A 15,767-nucleotide genomic window follows, 5' to 3' on the forward strand; every position below is an offset into this window, starting at 1 on the left:
AACACAGGACATACTGGAGTTATGTGTGTAAAACACATTTGAGGGTCCATTGGTCTTAAAAGGTGATATCACGTTATAGCATCACTTGACTCCTGTACAAAATATTTCCATTTTCAATACATCTAAATATACAGAGACAAGTAGGCTAGATAAGATATGTGAGGTTTTGATTTTTAATAAACAATTAACCGTGTTAAAATTTTGTTAAGTTTAAAAAACACCTCAAGGATGGTCTGACAGTTTTAGAAACAAAAAAGGACGACTTTGTAGAAACTTTGTAGACTTACCGAGTCTTCTCAGCATTTTTGAAATGCATGTGCTCCTCTGGTCTAAAGACCACAACGCTGGAACATTCACCTTCACGCCGAAGGCTTGCTTCAAAATATGGCTTCTTTGAGTCCTTTAATGGGCTCACATTACAAAGATGGCCATGGAACGTCTTTAGTCTTTTGGCTGGGCTTTGATCCATGTCTGTTTACAAAAATAAAAAATCTGACAGACTTGTATTTGATACAGAAAACCAACAAAAGCTTGAGCTGACCAGACTGACGGCACAGTATTAGTTCCCTTTACCTCATGGAAGTTAAGACTGGACTTTGCCCCATTATCATCCATTATCACCATATCGATGATATGTAAATATTATTTGAAGCTGGAGTATGCTTTTTTACCCATAAAATTTCATTTCATGAAAACATTTCTGTTTAATTTGCTGATAAATTTCAGCATCATTGCTCAGGTAAAAAAGCATGTAGCGTATTTTGAGCTTATTCCAGTAAGATTTAATGGTATTTACCACCTTAATATGTAGGCCTACTATAGTTTCTACAACTCAATCTAGGGATTTTACTACAGTTCAGTAAATACTGTGGTATACTACAGCGTTTTTTCGTGTGGGAATAATTAAAAACAATACATTAAAGCCATTAAATGCATTACAATATCTGAACTGTAATTTCTCATTTTTATGTGATGAGAGAGCTAGTTTCGATTTTGTCTCCACGCCTCCGCCTTGACATCACACGGCGCTGCGCAGACCAATCTACATATGACCTTAGAGTATCGCGAGAATACTCGGAAAGCGCAGCTATCCGGTCTCTCTCGCGCTACTTTGATGTCAACGCTCGATCGGTCGGCGCAGCGCCGTGTGAAGTCGAACATGCGTATTAAAGCGCCGTGTAGTCGCGTGTGATGATCATATGACCGACCGATGTTCAACATGGCTCGTCTGCTGCTCGTATATCTGTTTACGTTGACGGGAGTTTTCGCCGGGCGGTATTTTAACGAGAATGAGCCCTGCTACAGAAAACAGCCGAGGAGAAATCTGCAAGGAATTAAGTATGTCTGTCAAACGTTTTTTTAATGTAACGTTATTACTTAATTGAGAGTACTTGAGTAACACATGTAATCCGACACTAGGGATGTATCTAGTGCGCTGCCTGCCTAGACAGCAGTTTTGTTTATCGTTCTTAAAAAAAAAACGAAAGACCTAGAATAAATAAAGAAAACGTGTACATGCTTGTTCACAATGTGCTCGTATTATATACAGTATGTGGCGTTACTGTGCAGTACGCACTGTTTTGACAGAGCTCTTGTTTGGTCAGCAATGGGATTGTGTTGGGTTTATTTCAGTGTTCCATCACAAATTCGTTCTTCTTCCGTATCCTCTTGACGTCACTGAAGTGAATAATCATTTGTAAAGACTTATTTTAATGTTTTGGCTCCATTGTCGCCCAGTGTACCGCAGGCGTCTCACGTCATGGCAATTCGGCGCGTGAAATTATTAAGAGAAAAACACACCAAAGTGGTGAAAAGGTAGCCACAACATCATGAGACAGTTTGCTGACACCTGGTTATGTAAAAATATACATGTCATGCTGTCGAGATGCAGTTCCTCTTTTTTTATTATTAACTGATGAACAGATGGCCTGTGCATGTGCTTTTGGTGGATTTTGTAAAGGGCCGCTATCTGCTTGCTGTGAATGCCTTCTCAATGTTTTGGGGTCACGAGGATGTAGAGCCCGTCAATTTACTGTCATGGTGTTCATAGATCACACAACTTGATCAAAGCAACAGTTTTGTGAACAATCAAACTATTTTTATGCTTCATGTTCTTCAGAACCGGACCACGTCCTTATGAAAATATGAATTTACAAGATCTTCCTAAAGCTTGGGACTGGAGGAACATCAAAGGCGTCAACTACGTCAGCGCAACACGCAACCAACATATACCACAATACTGCGGGTCTTGCTGGGCACATGGTAGCACAAGTGCCCTTGCAGGTGAGAAAAGGGCCTTATAAAATATACAATTTTAGTCGTGAACTGTAATAAATTCAGTCCCATTCAAGTTAGAATTTCAGGGATGATAGTGCAGGAGATCATAAGATGGTTTAATCATTAAAATGCAATGTTCTGTCTATCACAGTATTTTTTTCCACTTTATTGGTTTTGTGTCGTCTGTCACCTGACTGTCATGTGACTTTCTGAATCACACGTTACAGTATGACTGTATTTTCCTGATCGACTGGTTTCCGTAAAAAAAAAATTCTGCAGAAGACTTCCTTCTAATCGACTTTAAATATTGTCAGCCACATATCTATAAGTAGAGTGTGTTCGTGTGGTAATAAATGCTAAAGGTTCTGTTTAATTTGTAAGCCTGTTTGAAATGTGTGTTTACTTTAGCTGAACTGAAAACAGTTCCCCCAAAAATGGAAATCCCCCAAAGACATATGACTTAAGAATGATTTTGATATACTTCTTTCGTAAATAGCAAATATCAACATCTGTTATTGTTATTACACGAATAAAAACACATTGACAGCCTGCAGTTTTTACCTTTTTGATTCTTCAAAAGAAAAAACGGGTTTGAAATGTTCATCTCTTTGGTAGATTTGATTCGATTCTCTTCTTTATTTTAGATCGTATTAACATCAAGCGAAAGGCAGCGTGGCCATCAGCCTATCTCTCTGTCCAGAACGTCATTGACTGCGGAGACGCGGGTTCCTGCCATGGCGGAGATCATACCGGTGTGTGGGAATATGCTCACACTAAAGGCGTCCCGGATGAGACCTGCAATAACTATCAGGCCAAAGATCAGGGTGAGCAAACGTGAGCGCTTGGCTGCGCACAATGCAACTTGTATTCGTTTACGAAAAGCTCTCTGCAATTTCACAAAGCATGTTTACCCAAGAAAACAATTAAAAAGCAGTGCAGTGGAACACAAAAATGCATTGTGTGTAAAGGGTTTGTGAGATTTGTTTGTGGTTCTATCTTTAGACTGTGACCCGTTCAATCAATGTGGAACCTGCACAACATTTGACGTGTGTCATATCGTGAAAAATTTCACACTCTGGAAAGTTGGAGACTATGGCCCAGTCAGTGGGCTGGATAAGATGAAGGCTGAGATCTATTCTGGAGGACCCGTCAGGTATACACACTTACCCCCGCAACCACAATTTAATTTGATTTGTGTGCAAATCTAGATGTTTTGTTATATTTTTGCAGTTGTGGGATCATGGCAACGCACAAGCTGGATGCGTACACTGGTGGTGTGTATTCAGAGTACGTGCAAGACCCTTCTATAAACCACATCATATCGGTGGCAGGTTGGGGTGTCGATGAGAATGGAGTGGAGTACTGGGTCGTTCGTAATTCTTGGGGAGAACCCTGGGTGAGCAAGACCTAAAAAGTGGTGCTGTTGCCCTGCATCCCCAGATTGGTACGTTGAAGACAATCTCTGTTTTTTTTGTGCGCAGGGAGAGAAAGGATGGCTCAGAATCGTCACCAGCGCATACAAGGGAGGCAGTGGGAGCCAGTACAACCTCGCCGTCGAAGAGGACTGCATGTATGGAGACCCAACCTTACCAAAGAACTACCTGTAGGTTACTTGGAAAAGCTCCACATGGAGCACACACAATTTTCGAATGAAAATCTACATTTGCCATATTTCAGAAATGACATGTCAAGGGCAAGAATGATTGGAGACTGCCTAATATCTGTCGCCGCACTGGGTATTGATAGGTTTTAATGGAAATCTCAAGAATATTTTATCAGATGTTGCACAGGTTTATACTTTAAATTTTTCTTTTGTGTGACTGGAGCCAATTTTTTAAAATGATTGTCAACACCACTCAATGAACGAAAAGGGAAATGCACCCACCACCCTTTATATACTAGAACAAAGTTTTAATGGATTGATGCTTTCATAAAGATTTTGGGGTTTGCCAAGGTATCAGAACACAATGTATGCCAATCTGAAGCCAGATCAGTCTGCCTTAGTATTAAAACACTTATAATAAAAGCCTTATGGTTTACTCTTCGCACTTATTTCATTACCATTTTAATTGCCCGGACTTTTCATTTTAATTGTTTATGTTTACCACTACACACTTATCTAACGGTAACTTGGTCAGCAGCAATATGCATTTTTACTTTAACACCCTTAAGAAATATGGCGTCTGCCCTCAAAGTCCATAGCCTATCAAGATACGAATGATAGACCACCTCATAATTCAAACTATTGTGCCATGTGAAGCAAACGCAAATCATAAGCTTCTGTGGTTCTAAAATGATAACACTACAGGCTTAGTTCAATCATGTTTAATAAAAAGAAACCAATATACAAAAAAAGAAAATTTCATGTAGCTCAACATTGAAAACAAGCACAAAAACTATGTACAGAAATATGCAGCACTCATTGCTGGCCAATCGCATTTTGGTTGCAAATCCCAGTTTTCAAAATGACCACCAATGCAGATGATCACGGTCTCAGTTCATCATGATGAAGTTGGACTTGCAGTGAGCTGCAAGAAAAAAAAAAGCAAAAACAATCCATATATAATGCATTGAATTCAAATATCATGCAGTTTTTCTTTTACTGGAGACCTAAAATGATGCTGACAGCTTACCAATAAACTCAGCCACAGGGTCGTGTTCTCCCTCAGTGCGGATTGTTCCTGCTATGCTGTCGTTCTCTAGAATGGGCAAGAACAGCTGGACAAAGTCGGAAGTGTACGGAGGTGTGATTACATCCAGAACCTGTCCAAAAACAAAAATGGACTCTTAGAGAATCAACCTCACACTGTAGATAAACAAATAAGCATCAGACAATAAAGCAATTGATTGTATGTCAAATAAAAAGAAACTGTACTAGCACGTCAAAGATGTGAATCTCACCTCCGTAACAAAGTATCTGATGAGTGAAATATCCGTGTTGAGTTTCTCGAGACATTTGCGGATGTAGCTGACCACTGGAAGAACATAACCGCGACTCAGCAGGTGAACCATGCGGTCCAGTAAAGTCTTTTTCAGCTCCAGCTAAAACAAAACAGAGAAATAAGTCAAGCCATGAGTCTGAGCACCGGGGTGGGAATAAAAAACACAACATTTGGTGATTTCATATTTTAAGCTTTGATTAATTCAAAGAATTGTAAAGAGATTTCATTCTCAAAAAAATCTATTTCTAGCCAAATAACATGAACATATAAAGAATTTTTGCAGACTATTGTTGATGTTACACACCTGTTCCATGACATCAAGCTGTGAGTGTTCCGTCTCAAACAGTTTAATCAGCAGCTGTAACACCTGAGGATGAAGAAGCTGGTGGCACGTGCTGATCTGAGAAACAAAAGCAGACATGTTTATTCCTGACATTTGGATACTGAGGCTATGAACCAACTTCACGACAGTCTTTGTGTGTTTGAAGTCAAATATAACAGTATGATAACCTCATCCAGCAGGGCTAAATGTACAGGAGTGTGATCCGTTTGCAGCTGAAAGTACCGCGGCTCGGACACTGTCCAGTCCACCCACTTTAACACTCCCATTGCTACAACTGGAAACCTGACAAATAAAGACACGGCTATATCAAATGCACCACAAATGCAAAAAAACATGAACAAAAACAAATATGGTTTAAATTGTATTACACATAAAAGATATATTGACAGGTGATATATGACATGTATTTCCTTTACAGTAATTGCTTGTCCATACCTTATACATTGGTATAATGTGCTGAGTTCTGCCACTAGCTCAGTAGCTCCTTTGTTTTCATTGCAGCAGAGATTATGAACCGTCTCTATGGCCTTGGAGGTTGACTTCAGCTCGTCCTTATTTATATTAACACGTTTATTCTAGAAATAAGAGATGCTGTATGTAATTCATCCTGTCTAAATGTTAACATACATTTCTATGGTTGTAACGATACACTCAACTTAAGAGATACAATACCTGGTTACTTCTTTAAGTGGAAAGCTGTATTATCGTCTTTAATATTCAGAAAAAATATAATCCTTAAAACAATTTGATACATACCTTTTTCCATGTTTCCACAACGCTAGCTGCATAAGCTAAAATATGGATGTATTTGTGTTTATGGTCCTGGTTGATTTTAGCACCAGGTTTAAATAGTGACAGCATAAACAAATCCAAGAAGGCAGGCACTCTGATCTAAAAACAGAAGAGACAAGTCTTAATGGGTTTGTATACTTTGTATGATAAGCAGTTGATAGCCTGGTGGACGGGCTAGTCCTTTAAATGGGTTCGAGGTGTTAAAACAAGTTTAAACTGAAGCACTGACCAGCTCTACAGGGGGTGGATCCATGCTACTGAACATCTTAAACAAAACTGTGATATCTGCTGGGTTCAGTGCCCCCTTAGACAGCATGGCACCAAGAGCCTGGCAGGCACGTGGGTAAGCGGCAGCTGTGCCCAGCGCTAATGTGATCTGACTGGCATCATGTCCCCTAAACAAAGGGATGCAAAATAATGGTTCTACATTATACACGGCAAACAATATACACAAATACAAAATAACTGTATCTGTTACCATACCTCTCGTGGGCGAATCTCTGCACTTCCTGTCCGATGCGGCGCATGGCAGAGCCGCCATGCTCTTCCTGAGCGAGGATAGACATCATGGCCTGGGCGAATAAGTATGTGTGCTCACCATGACACACCATCTTCTGCTCGAAAACACGATAATGCTCGAAGGTGAATTGTGCAATTTCTTGTTAACTTTAGTGGAACCAAACAGAATCAAGAAATATCTAGACTTTCGTTATTTCCTGCAACTAGTGCTACAGAACTAGAATTATAAATTCATTGCATCCTTCACAAAAGTGAAAAACAGATGTTTTAGCAAAGAAAGAAAAACCGAATTCTATCATGATTTGTGACACTTACAGCAAATTCAGGCAGATTCTTCTCCAGGTTCTGCTCTCCACCATCCAGCAGTGTCGCGAGAGACGTACGAAGGACTCTGGAGAAAACCTCCAACTGCTGACAGGCCGTAGACACGCTTGTGATCTCCCCTTGATATCCTGCATCTGAAATCAACTACATACAACAAACATATGTACTGCCAGTTACTTCAGTTTTGTGAACCGTTTCAGTCCTCAACTAGCGTGCTACTTTACCTTGACTGTGAAGTTAAGCATCAGGCAGTCTGGATGTGCTTCAGCCAGTTTGTAGAACAGATCTCTCCATGTTGTGTGTGCTATCATCTGTTCCAGCCATGCTGGTGTCTAGCAGATAATCATATTTGAACACTGTTTATTATACTGCCTTCAGATAAATGTATTACTATTTTGTAATCTTAGTTGCGGTTAGAGTGATAGAAGATCAAAATACTGCTACTCACCTCTCCTTCAACGGTGAAGATTGAATCTGCTTTCTGAGGGTCAAAGTGTTTGATTAACAGACTCTTTAAATGGTTCTCCACGCGCTCCTGTACCTGTGCGGGCTCCACACCTGCATCAGACACAAATGTATGTGTTAGCAAATATATTCAGTGATCTAAGAAGTGTGCAAATATATTTCCAAAATGTAGTTTTGTGCATCATAAACATTTTTTGTTCTTCATACTGATGCATAATAAAGCACCTAAAATTTGCCATACTTTGTCTTACCCATTTGAATGAGCCATTCTGCAAGCAGATTCACTGTCTGTGCCACAGCAGAGTAGTTTTCCGACAGAAGCTGGATGACATGCTCAGGTGAACCGCCAGCCTGGAAATATCTGTTGAGACAGAGATCAATACACCGGGGATCACTGATGAGACACTTTACAGTTTAACACTCATGTTAATCATATTACGTCTTCATTTTTCTAAATCACCCACATTGTCAGAATTGACATCATACTAACGTTTTCAAGGTGTTAAACACGGTGGGCTCCATGATATAGTCTCTACTTGAGAATTTCTGTAGACATTCCGCCTGCATTTTTTCATCAGCTTCAGCATCTCCATCCTCCTGCAGCAACAGAAGACATTCTATTAATCTAATACAAGTATTGTTTTGAAAAGGTAATTCCATAGTCATGCAACATTTTATGTATAGCTAACAGTTGCTGAATTAAAAAAAAGGTATAATTTAGAGTATGTTCAGCCTATGCAACACCTGATTTAAACATATTTTTATCTGTGATGTGTTTTTAAGAAACTACCATGTTTCTATCGTGTCCATCCCATTCGGCAGAATTGCTGTAATATTCTTCGTCCATTGCAAGAAATGCGAGAAAGTATTATGAAATTACTTGATTCGGACAAACAAGTGTTTACAAAATACGTACGTGAAAAAACTGACGTTACGTCGCATGTGTATTACGTCATTAGGTCGGGTGCGATGTATTACGTCATTAGATAGCGCGCCACCTGCTGGACTGGCGTCAACAGCACACTGGGATGAAGACACTTTATAGACACAACTGTGGAAGTAAACCGAAATAAACAGATCTGTTGTGATTAGGGACATAGTCGTACATATCATTTTTCATAGGTGTTTACATATAAATGTCGCTATATTATTGCACGATGGAGTGACAGACTCTTTCATGTGGCCGAACTCCCGCTCGTCAATGTCAAAGTGTTCAAGCTGACCAATCAAATGAAAGAAGGCGGGCTTTACTGTTCTCAGTGGCGGGAGGCGTCAATCTGTTTGATCGCTGAAAGAGCGCTAGGTGAGAAGAAATTGAGGTATCTTAAATTTTAATATTTATTGTTGATACATTTTGGTGGAAAACGACCGACTGTAATACCCAACCACTCAATTTTTGTCATAACTCGCCATTTTCAGTGGAAATATTTCATATTCGGTGTTCATGTACTGTAGTTCGTAACTGTCACTGTGAAAACAATTAAATTCACTTGGCAAAGTAAATGATTTATAAAAATCAAGAGTCTTGTAATATGTAATATGCAAATAAATAAAAACCCAAATGCCATTTTGTGAAATTGAATTCTATATCCAAATGAAGTTCTATATCCTTGCACTATATGAAGGATATATGAATGTAAATAGAAACTATTTCTTTTACAACATCTAGAACCAAAGATAATTCAATTAAAGAGACTTTATTCCAAAGGTCATTCAAATTTAGCCCTTTATTTCTTTGAGGTTATGCTAAAAGTTGTATGTAAATATGAACTGAACTTTTGTTTCCTTTCTTCAGAGATGAAAATGACTTCATCAAGACTTTATCCATTAAAGCTTACCTTACAGGACAAGATACTGAGAGAAAGTAGAAGAGAGAGAAAAAAGAGAGAAGAAGAAGAAGAAAGAGATGGAGATGAGAAACGAGGCGCAGGTACGTTCTACTGTGCCCAGGATATCTAGTGTGGAGATTTAACATGATTCGTGAATCAGTTTCACAGATTATTTATGGTACTGGCATGGTTTAAAAGTCAAGTCAAGCATCTCTCCAAGCATCTTAAAATGAACGTGTAGATAAGGGATGCTATTTTAGGCTGGCAACAGAGATCTCCCTTGTAGAAATACAAAATGTCCACAGTGGTGATGTAGGATATGGATTTTCAAACATAAGAAAAGCAAAGAAAGGTTCAGCTTTATTGGACCGTCAAGAGCCTCCTGGAGGAAAACACGTTGTTTGTCACAGGAAGGCAGTAATGCACTGGTGCCCAGTGGAAGAGACTCTCCAAAGAGCCATTTTGAGCAGTGTTAAGTTTACAACGCCACTTGGTGCCTATTTAGTTCATAAAAACATTGTGCATATAAACTACGCTATTGCTGTTGCACAGCACAATTGCACAGGTTTGAATATTGTTGTTTTGTCAGGGAATGGAAAAACACTGTATTTTAAAATGATTAAATACTGGGGTGTCAAAGCACTTTTTAATACTTCGTTTTGGTTAGTTATTCGCAAAAACCAGTAACAAACATAAAGGGGCACTAATAATTGATAAATCTCATGCCATCAAATAAAAATCACAAAATATGGAGATGCAAGGTTTCAGAAGGACAGCAGCGAAACAATTATTGGTAAATTGCACCAAAACCCATAAAATGACTTTTAACTGTGTGACAACCTTTTAGGAAATACCTCTCATCGACTACTGGCACATAGCCTACCTTTTTAACATTTTAGTCTTTGTTAATGTAAACTAATCCAAACGCAATTGTTCATTTCGATGTGCATGAACTAATGTTAACGCATTGTTTGATTTAAAATACATTTTAGTAAAGTGTAGGGTCATAGAAAATCTGTCTTTTGTGAAAAACCCTGTTTACAGGAATATTTAGAATAATATAGACTTCGAATATTAGAAAATCAATTTCTCTAGGACATTATTTATATAAAAACAACGGATATTGATACTTACTATTTGGACTGTTATTAACAGTTGATAACAGTTTCTTCATCTGTATGTCTGCAGCAGGCTTTTCACTCTCGTAGCATATGTATATTTGTCCAGCAGATGGCGCTGCATGAGAGTACATTGATGGATACATCCAGCCCAGCAGGTGTCGCTACAGCTACACGTGCGGCTGAGAGTTAAACAGCAGACGAAAGCTTTCTCACAGAAAAAAATGCATTCGCTTCAAAACAAACGCCTTCGCCTTCTGCGAAATTATTAACGTAACGTAAAAACATGTCTCTTAAGTTAGATCTGCCTTGAACATCTAAAAAAAATGATGTATCATTTTAAGTCATTATGAAACAAAGGATGCCCCTGGTGGTATGAATCGATATGTTGATACGTGTATAATAATTATAAAAATGAATAATCACTGGGGTGATGGTGATGTGTCGCATATATCCACAAATGAGACCACTAATTTCTTCAAAATAACTAAATTACAAATTGCCCAGTGCACTGCGGAACTAACGTTAAGGTATTAATGACAGATAACTCATTTTGCATCTTAACACGAGATAAGCAGAACATAACACAGACCATTAGTCACTTGTAAACCTGATATTGTGGTTTAAATGGTTGCATGTTTAAGACTCTTTATCAGAGTGTGAAACAAAAATATGACTTGGTTTCATTATAATTGCTGAGGGCAATCCACCACACAACTATTTCCTAATTATTGCTAAATTGCTTTTAAACTAATTAAAAAGAATACAACTATCTGTTGATTATTCCCTCTTTTCACACTATATAGATGTGATTTGCTCAAGTTGTATCAAGGATATTTTTTATCTTAGTCTTTTCCAAACATCATCTAATAATGGGCATTGTGAATCACACAAGTTATCCCAGTAATATTAGTGACCTCTGGAATCACAAGGCTATAGCAAACCAAGTGCCACCTTTTAAAAAATATTTTCTGTATAAAATTGTCCTTTAGCACGCTATAAACCTTTTTAAAGTGCACCCTTTTAAGGGCATCTGGAGCTTAAAATAATGTTTACTTCAAAAGTATTAAAAACAGCAAAATATGGTATAAGCTAACTGATTACTTATTGCATCACGCGTGTAGTGTTGTTAAATAGGCTCACGTGCGTTCATCCACGTTGTAAGCAAACATCAAACATGTTCTTATGTCATGATCAGCCACATCTCTGTCTGCAGTTATTAAGATTAATAGTACAAATAGTACAAAGCTGTTTAAACTACGCAAAGGATAAAAGTTAATCTGTTTTTAGAAACATGTTGTAAATGGTACGAGACTTAAGAATCACCATCAGCATAAGAGCAACTACATTTTCCTTTATAGTTTGATTTGGGCCAAACACAAGAGGTCGCCTTGTGAAAAGAGTGTGTGCGCATGTATGCGTGTCAGTCAGACAGTGTTACACTCTTCGTTTACTGCTGTAATTTGAATCTTTGTACAAAATGTACAGTAAGTGTGAGAGACATGGAAAAAAGCAACATATACACTGAAAACACTTCGTATAGAGACAGAATCAGGCAAAGGGGCGTTTGGTACTCAAATCTCACTCACTTATTGCCGCAGCGAGTCTTGAACTAGAAAATAAACAAAAAGTTAACAAAGAGGAAAAGTAAACATACTAAAATGTCATAGCTGAACATCTCTCCCCCGCCCCATCCCACGACCCCAACCAAAAAAATATCATATTTATATTTCTATATATACCTGTACCACATTTTGCACGAAACACAACAGGTTCAAAACTGGTCAAACGTTAAAGAGTTTTTGATTCAAATTATGGCGTTTTGGAAACAAAAGTATAAAATGACAAATAAATGAAAAGAAAAGAAATACTTTGTTTGTGTAACAAAGTGGACCATTGAAGCACCAAAGGCTGGCCCCTGCTTTCATGTGATTGGTAGCAGGACAGGAAGTCGTGGTACAGAGAAGGGTTACAATTGGTCAATGTCCGGTGATGGGTGGCCTCTTTTGTTAGCATGTCAGTTTGTAGAGCAGCTTTTTTTGTCTTGTTTTTTTTCTTCCATTTTTTTAATAAAGAAATAAACATGAATACCATGGGAGGGGGGATATTAACCCAAATCTGACTGTGCAGCTATCAAAACAATTTGTACACTTAATACATTGACAGATTTCCACGTCCTTTTCACGCTTTTTAGCAAAGGAATTTGGTTTGTACGAAGAGACAAGCAATGTTTTTGCATTTGGATTATTTTCTCCTTCGACAGAGTTAAAGCTAAAACAAACAACAACAACAAAAACGCCCCAGGCCCTGCCTCTAAAAATGCTGACTAATTGTTCCTGACCCAAAAGGCAAAGAAAACCTGTAAAAGCAAACAAATATATATAAATAATATATTTACACATATAAATATATATTTATATATACTGTATATAATGTTTCTTGCTTTCTCGTTTACTACACAGCGTCAGACATTTTGCCTTGTATTCTAAAACATAAACCAGAGGCAGGTTAAATGACTGAAAATAAAAAATGAAAGGGGACGAAACAAAAACGTGACAGACAGCAGCCCCCCCTTCAAACTCCGCAGATGAGCAGTGCCGGTAAAGGTTGCGCTTAGTGGCTGATCCGACACCAGTGTCACGGTTTTTCTCTTGAAGTTGGATCTGGATCAGCACAAACAGGCAACTTCTACCCAGAGTCTGATGAGCGATCAGGCAATCGGGAGAGGTCAGAGTTCGAGGGAATTGACGGAGGCAGGGCAGAGCCAAACAGCGCAATGAAACATATCTTACTTACATCTTAGCTCATTTTACACGTACAGTCGTGATCAAGGCACAAGGAGCTTCTACAAGTTACGTTTTTTCTTCAATAAAGTTGTACAAAATAATACATTTTACAGTCTGTACAAGAATAATGATCCAGCAGAAAAATCAAAAGCCAGGCTAAAGGGCAGGAGAGGTTGGGGAGGGGGGAAGAGAGCGTCTAGACCATCCGTTAGACATCCACACGTGTCTCGCGTAATAACTGTCTTGCCCTCAGTCTAATGAAATCCCCATGTGACAGTGTACGAGATTTTTGCAGCAGGAAGGAGGCGAGAGAGAAACAGAGAAGTATCAGACACGGAAAACAGGAGCAGAGAGCAACAGGGAAACGGTGTCTTGGAAAACAGGAGGTTTAAAACGGTGCATATTTTGCAAACTGTGCACACCAACACACAACGGGGGAAACTAACCAACAGAAAAAAGTTTGTGTTATTACAGGTATATCATTTATATATATATATATATATNAAGTCCTTCATCAGCTACCTGTCAAAAGTCTGGCCACACCCACTCACTCATTATAATTACTAAGGCATCAAAATAATCAAAAAACACATTGCAAAAAATGACTTTCTTACTTAGTATGTTTGTCTTGTTTTCCAGTACAAATGTCTAAAAATTCTTGAATCAAGATGCGTTTTCTTGATGAGCAAAACGACCCAAGAAAATAAAACTTGTTTTTAGAACAAAAATAAGACATTTCAGTGAATTTTACAAAAAAATCTGCCAATGGGGTAAGAAAAATAATCTTGAATTTAGTGACCAAGAAAAAGGTAAACCTTAATTCAAGATTATTTTTCTCACCCCATTGGCAGATTGTTTTGCTTGTTCTAAGCAAATATTCGCAGAAATGTCTTATTTTTTGTCTTAAAACAAGACTTATTTTCTGAGGTCATTTTGTTCATCAAGAATTTTTAGACATTTGTACTGGAAAACAAGACAAACATACTAAGTAAGAAAGTCATTTTTGGGGGTGCACAAATGGAAGTCTGACCCAAATATCTTAAAAAGTTATATTTTATTCATTTCAGATTTCAGTCTAGTGTGTCAGTGGACTGAATTTAAAGGTTGTCCTACCTCGAAACATACAGTGTTCTGTTGATAATCTCTGCCTCTCTTTTCTGTTTCTCTCTCTCAGTTTGATGGCACTATCCTCCTGATCACCCTACTGGTTTTGTTTCTGTTGTTGGCTGTGTTGTTCATGTGGTGGTTCTGGCCGCTTTGCTGCACTGTAGTAAGTCTTTGCCTCATTTAGCATTTGAATTACCTGCTATCATCTGAAAAAAACGTAATGTATCCTATCGCAGATCTTCCAGTATTGTGACAATAAACCAGGGCCTATAGATTTGTGGTAAAGACTTAAGTGGAGTGATCGGACAGCTGAACAGATTTTAATGAAATGTGGCTTGCGATTTTTAATATGGCATGTAATATTACTTGTGTTTGGCAATGTCTATATGCCTGCCTGACTAAATATTTCTTTCCGCAGGTGATCAAAGAACCTCCTCCTCCTCCACCACCAGAGCCGGTGAGTAACAGTTTCACCCACTAGAAGAGGATTTTTTCGAAACAGTTTTTTATGTAAAGGTTCCCTCATCCCAATGTCTAATGTGTTGACTGCACCATAGATGATGTTAGTGATTTATTTTATAACTAGCACAGAAGATGGTACTCTGTGTCATAATACCTCAGTGTTTTTAGAAAGGTTGAAGTCCCTTGAATATGCTGTGCTTTTGATGCTGGTGGCTTCTTAACAAGCTTGGCCAGCAGACATTCAAACATGTCAAACAATAAGTATTGCCATGTATAATCGTCAGGAGTCAGATGATGAAGATGGAATGCCAAAGAAGAAATGGCCAACAGTAGATGCATCATATTATGGAGGTCGAGGAGTTGGAGGAATTAAAAGAATGGAAGTGGGTATTTCTTCACAAGAACAACAAAACTAGCTTGATGTATTTTACAATGACAATGAATACAAGGGATAGGCTACTTTACCCAAAAAATGAAAATTCTGTCATCAAATTCTGTCCAAATGTGTATACGTTTCTTTGTTCTGATGAACACAGAGAAAGATATTTGGAAGAATGCTTATAACCAAACAGATCTTGCCCCCCATTGACCCCCATAGTAGGAACAATTTATTTTTACTTGTTTTTAAGACATTTTGAAGAATGTAGGACAGCAAACAGTTCTGGGGCACTTTTGACTACCAGTGTATTTTTTCCTACTATGGGAGTCAATGGGGGGCAACATACTGTATGTCTGGTTATAAGCATTCTTCCAAATATCTTTCTCGGTGTTCATCAGAACTAAGACATTTATACACTATACAC

At 38.3% G+C, this 15,767-nt stretch overlaps 2 protein-coding genes and 1 long non-coding RNA gene across 3 annotated transcripts; 2 read left to right on the forward strand and 1 right to left on the reverse strand.

The window, feature by feature from the left end:
• The first annotated feature begins 1,177 nt into the window (after positions 1 to 1,177).
• ctsz (cathepsin Z) lies at positions 1,178 to 4,806 on the forward strand. Its single transcript, XM_057338877.1, has 6 exons — positions 1,178 to 1,338; positions 2,120 to 2,283; positions 2,922 to 3,101; positions 3,280 to 3,430; positions 3,508 to 3,673; positions 3,759 to 4,806. Exons 1-6 carry the CDS (start codon positions 1,211 to 1,213, stop codon positions 3,882 to 3,884), a joined length of 915 nt encoding a protein of 304 aa, XP_057194860.1. The 5' UTR covers positions 1,178 to 1,210; the 3' UTR covers positions 3,885 to 4,806.
• On the reverse strand, positions 4,692 to 8,603 carry nelfcd (negative elongation factor complex member C/D). Its single transcript, XM_057338876.1, has 15 exons — positions 8,453 to 8,603; positions 8,153 to 8,259; positions 7,914 to 8,023; positions 7,646 to 7,755; positions 7,422 to 7,529; positions 7,189 to 7,341; positions 6,838 to 6,968; positions 6,584 to 6,749; positions 6,319 to 6,453; positions 5,998 to 6,137; positions 5,730 to 5,844; positions 5,524 to 5,619; positions 5,179 to 5,319; positions 4,911 to 5,040; positions 4,692 to 4,805 (listed from the first exon to the last, which is right to left on the reverse strand). The coding sequence occupies exons 1-15, from the start codon at positions 8,507 to 8,509 to the stop codon at positions 4,771 to 4,773; spliced, it is 1,734 nt and encodes a 577-aa protein (XP_057194859.1). The 5' UTR covers positions 8,510 to 8,603; the 3' UTR covers positions 4,692 to 4,770.
• Positions 8,604 to 14,569: 5,966 nt separating this feature from the next.
• On the forward strand, positions 14,570 to 15,676 carry LOC130556245 (uncharacterized). Its single transcript, XR_008963202.1, has 3 exons — positions 14,570 to 14,665; positions 14,921 to 14,959; positions 15,249 to 15,676. It is a non-coding gene; the product is annotated as an uncharacterized LOC130556245 (long non-coding RNA).
• The last annotated feature ends 91 nt before the right edge of the window (positions 15,677 to 15,767 follow it).

Source organism: Triplophysa rosa, linkage group LG7 (genome assembly GCF_024868665.1).
Source record: "Triplophysa rosa linkage group LG7, Trosa_1v2, whole genome shotgun sequence".
Taxonomy (NCBI): Eukaryota; Metazoa; Chordata; class Actinopteri; order Cypriniformes; family Nemacheilidae; genus Triplophysa; species Triplophysa rosa.

Bases quoted from the DNA above. Each gene is read 5' to 3' on its own strand.
- nelfcd (XM_057338876.1), bottom strand. From the start codon at position 8,509: ATGGACGAAGAATATTACAGCAATTCTGCCGAATGGGATGGACACGAT. The intron at 8,260-8,452 runs GTAGTTTCTTAA...CTGTTGCTGCAG, and splicing joins ATGGACACGATAGAAACATG to GAGGATGGAGATGCTGAAGC. The intron at 4,806-4,910 runs GTAAGCTGTCAG...TTTTTCTTGCAG, and splicing joins CCCTGTGGCTGAGTTTATTG to CTCACTGCAAGTCCAACTTC.
- ctsz (XM_057338877.1), top strand. From the start codon at position 1,211: ATGTTCAACATGGCTCGTCTGCTGCTCGTATATCTGTTTACGTTGACG. The intron at 1,339-2,119 runs GTATGTCTGTCA...CATGTTCTTCAG, and splicing joins AGAAATCTGCAAGGAATTAA to AACCGGACCACGTCCTTATG. The intron at 3,102-3,279 runs GTGAGCAAACGT...TTCTATCTTTAG, and splicing joins CTATCAGGCCAAAGATCAGG to ACTGTGACCCGTTCAATCAA.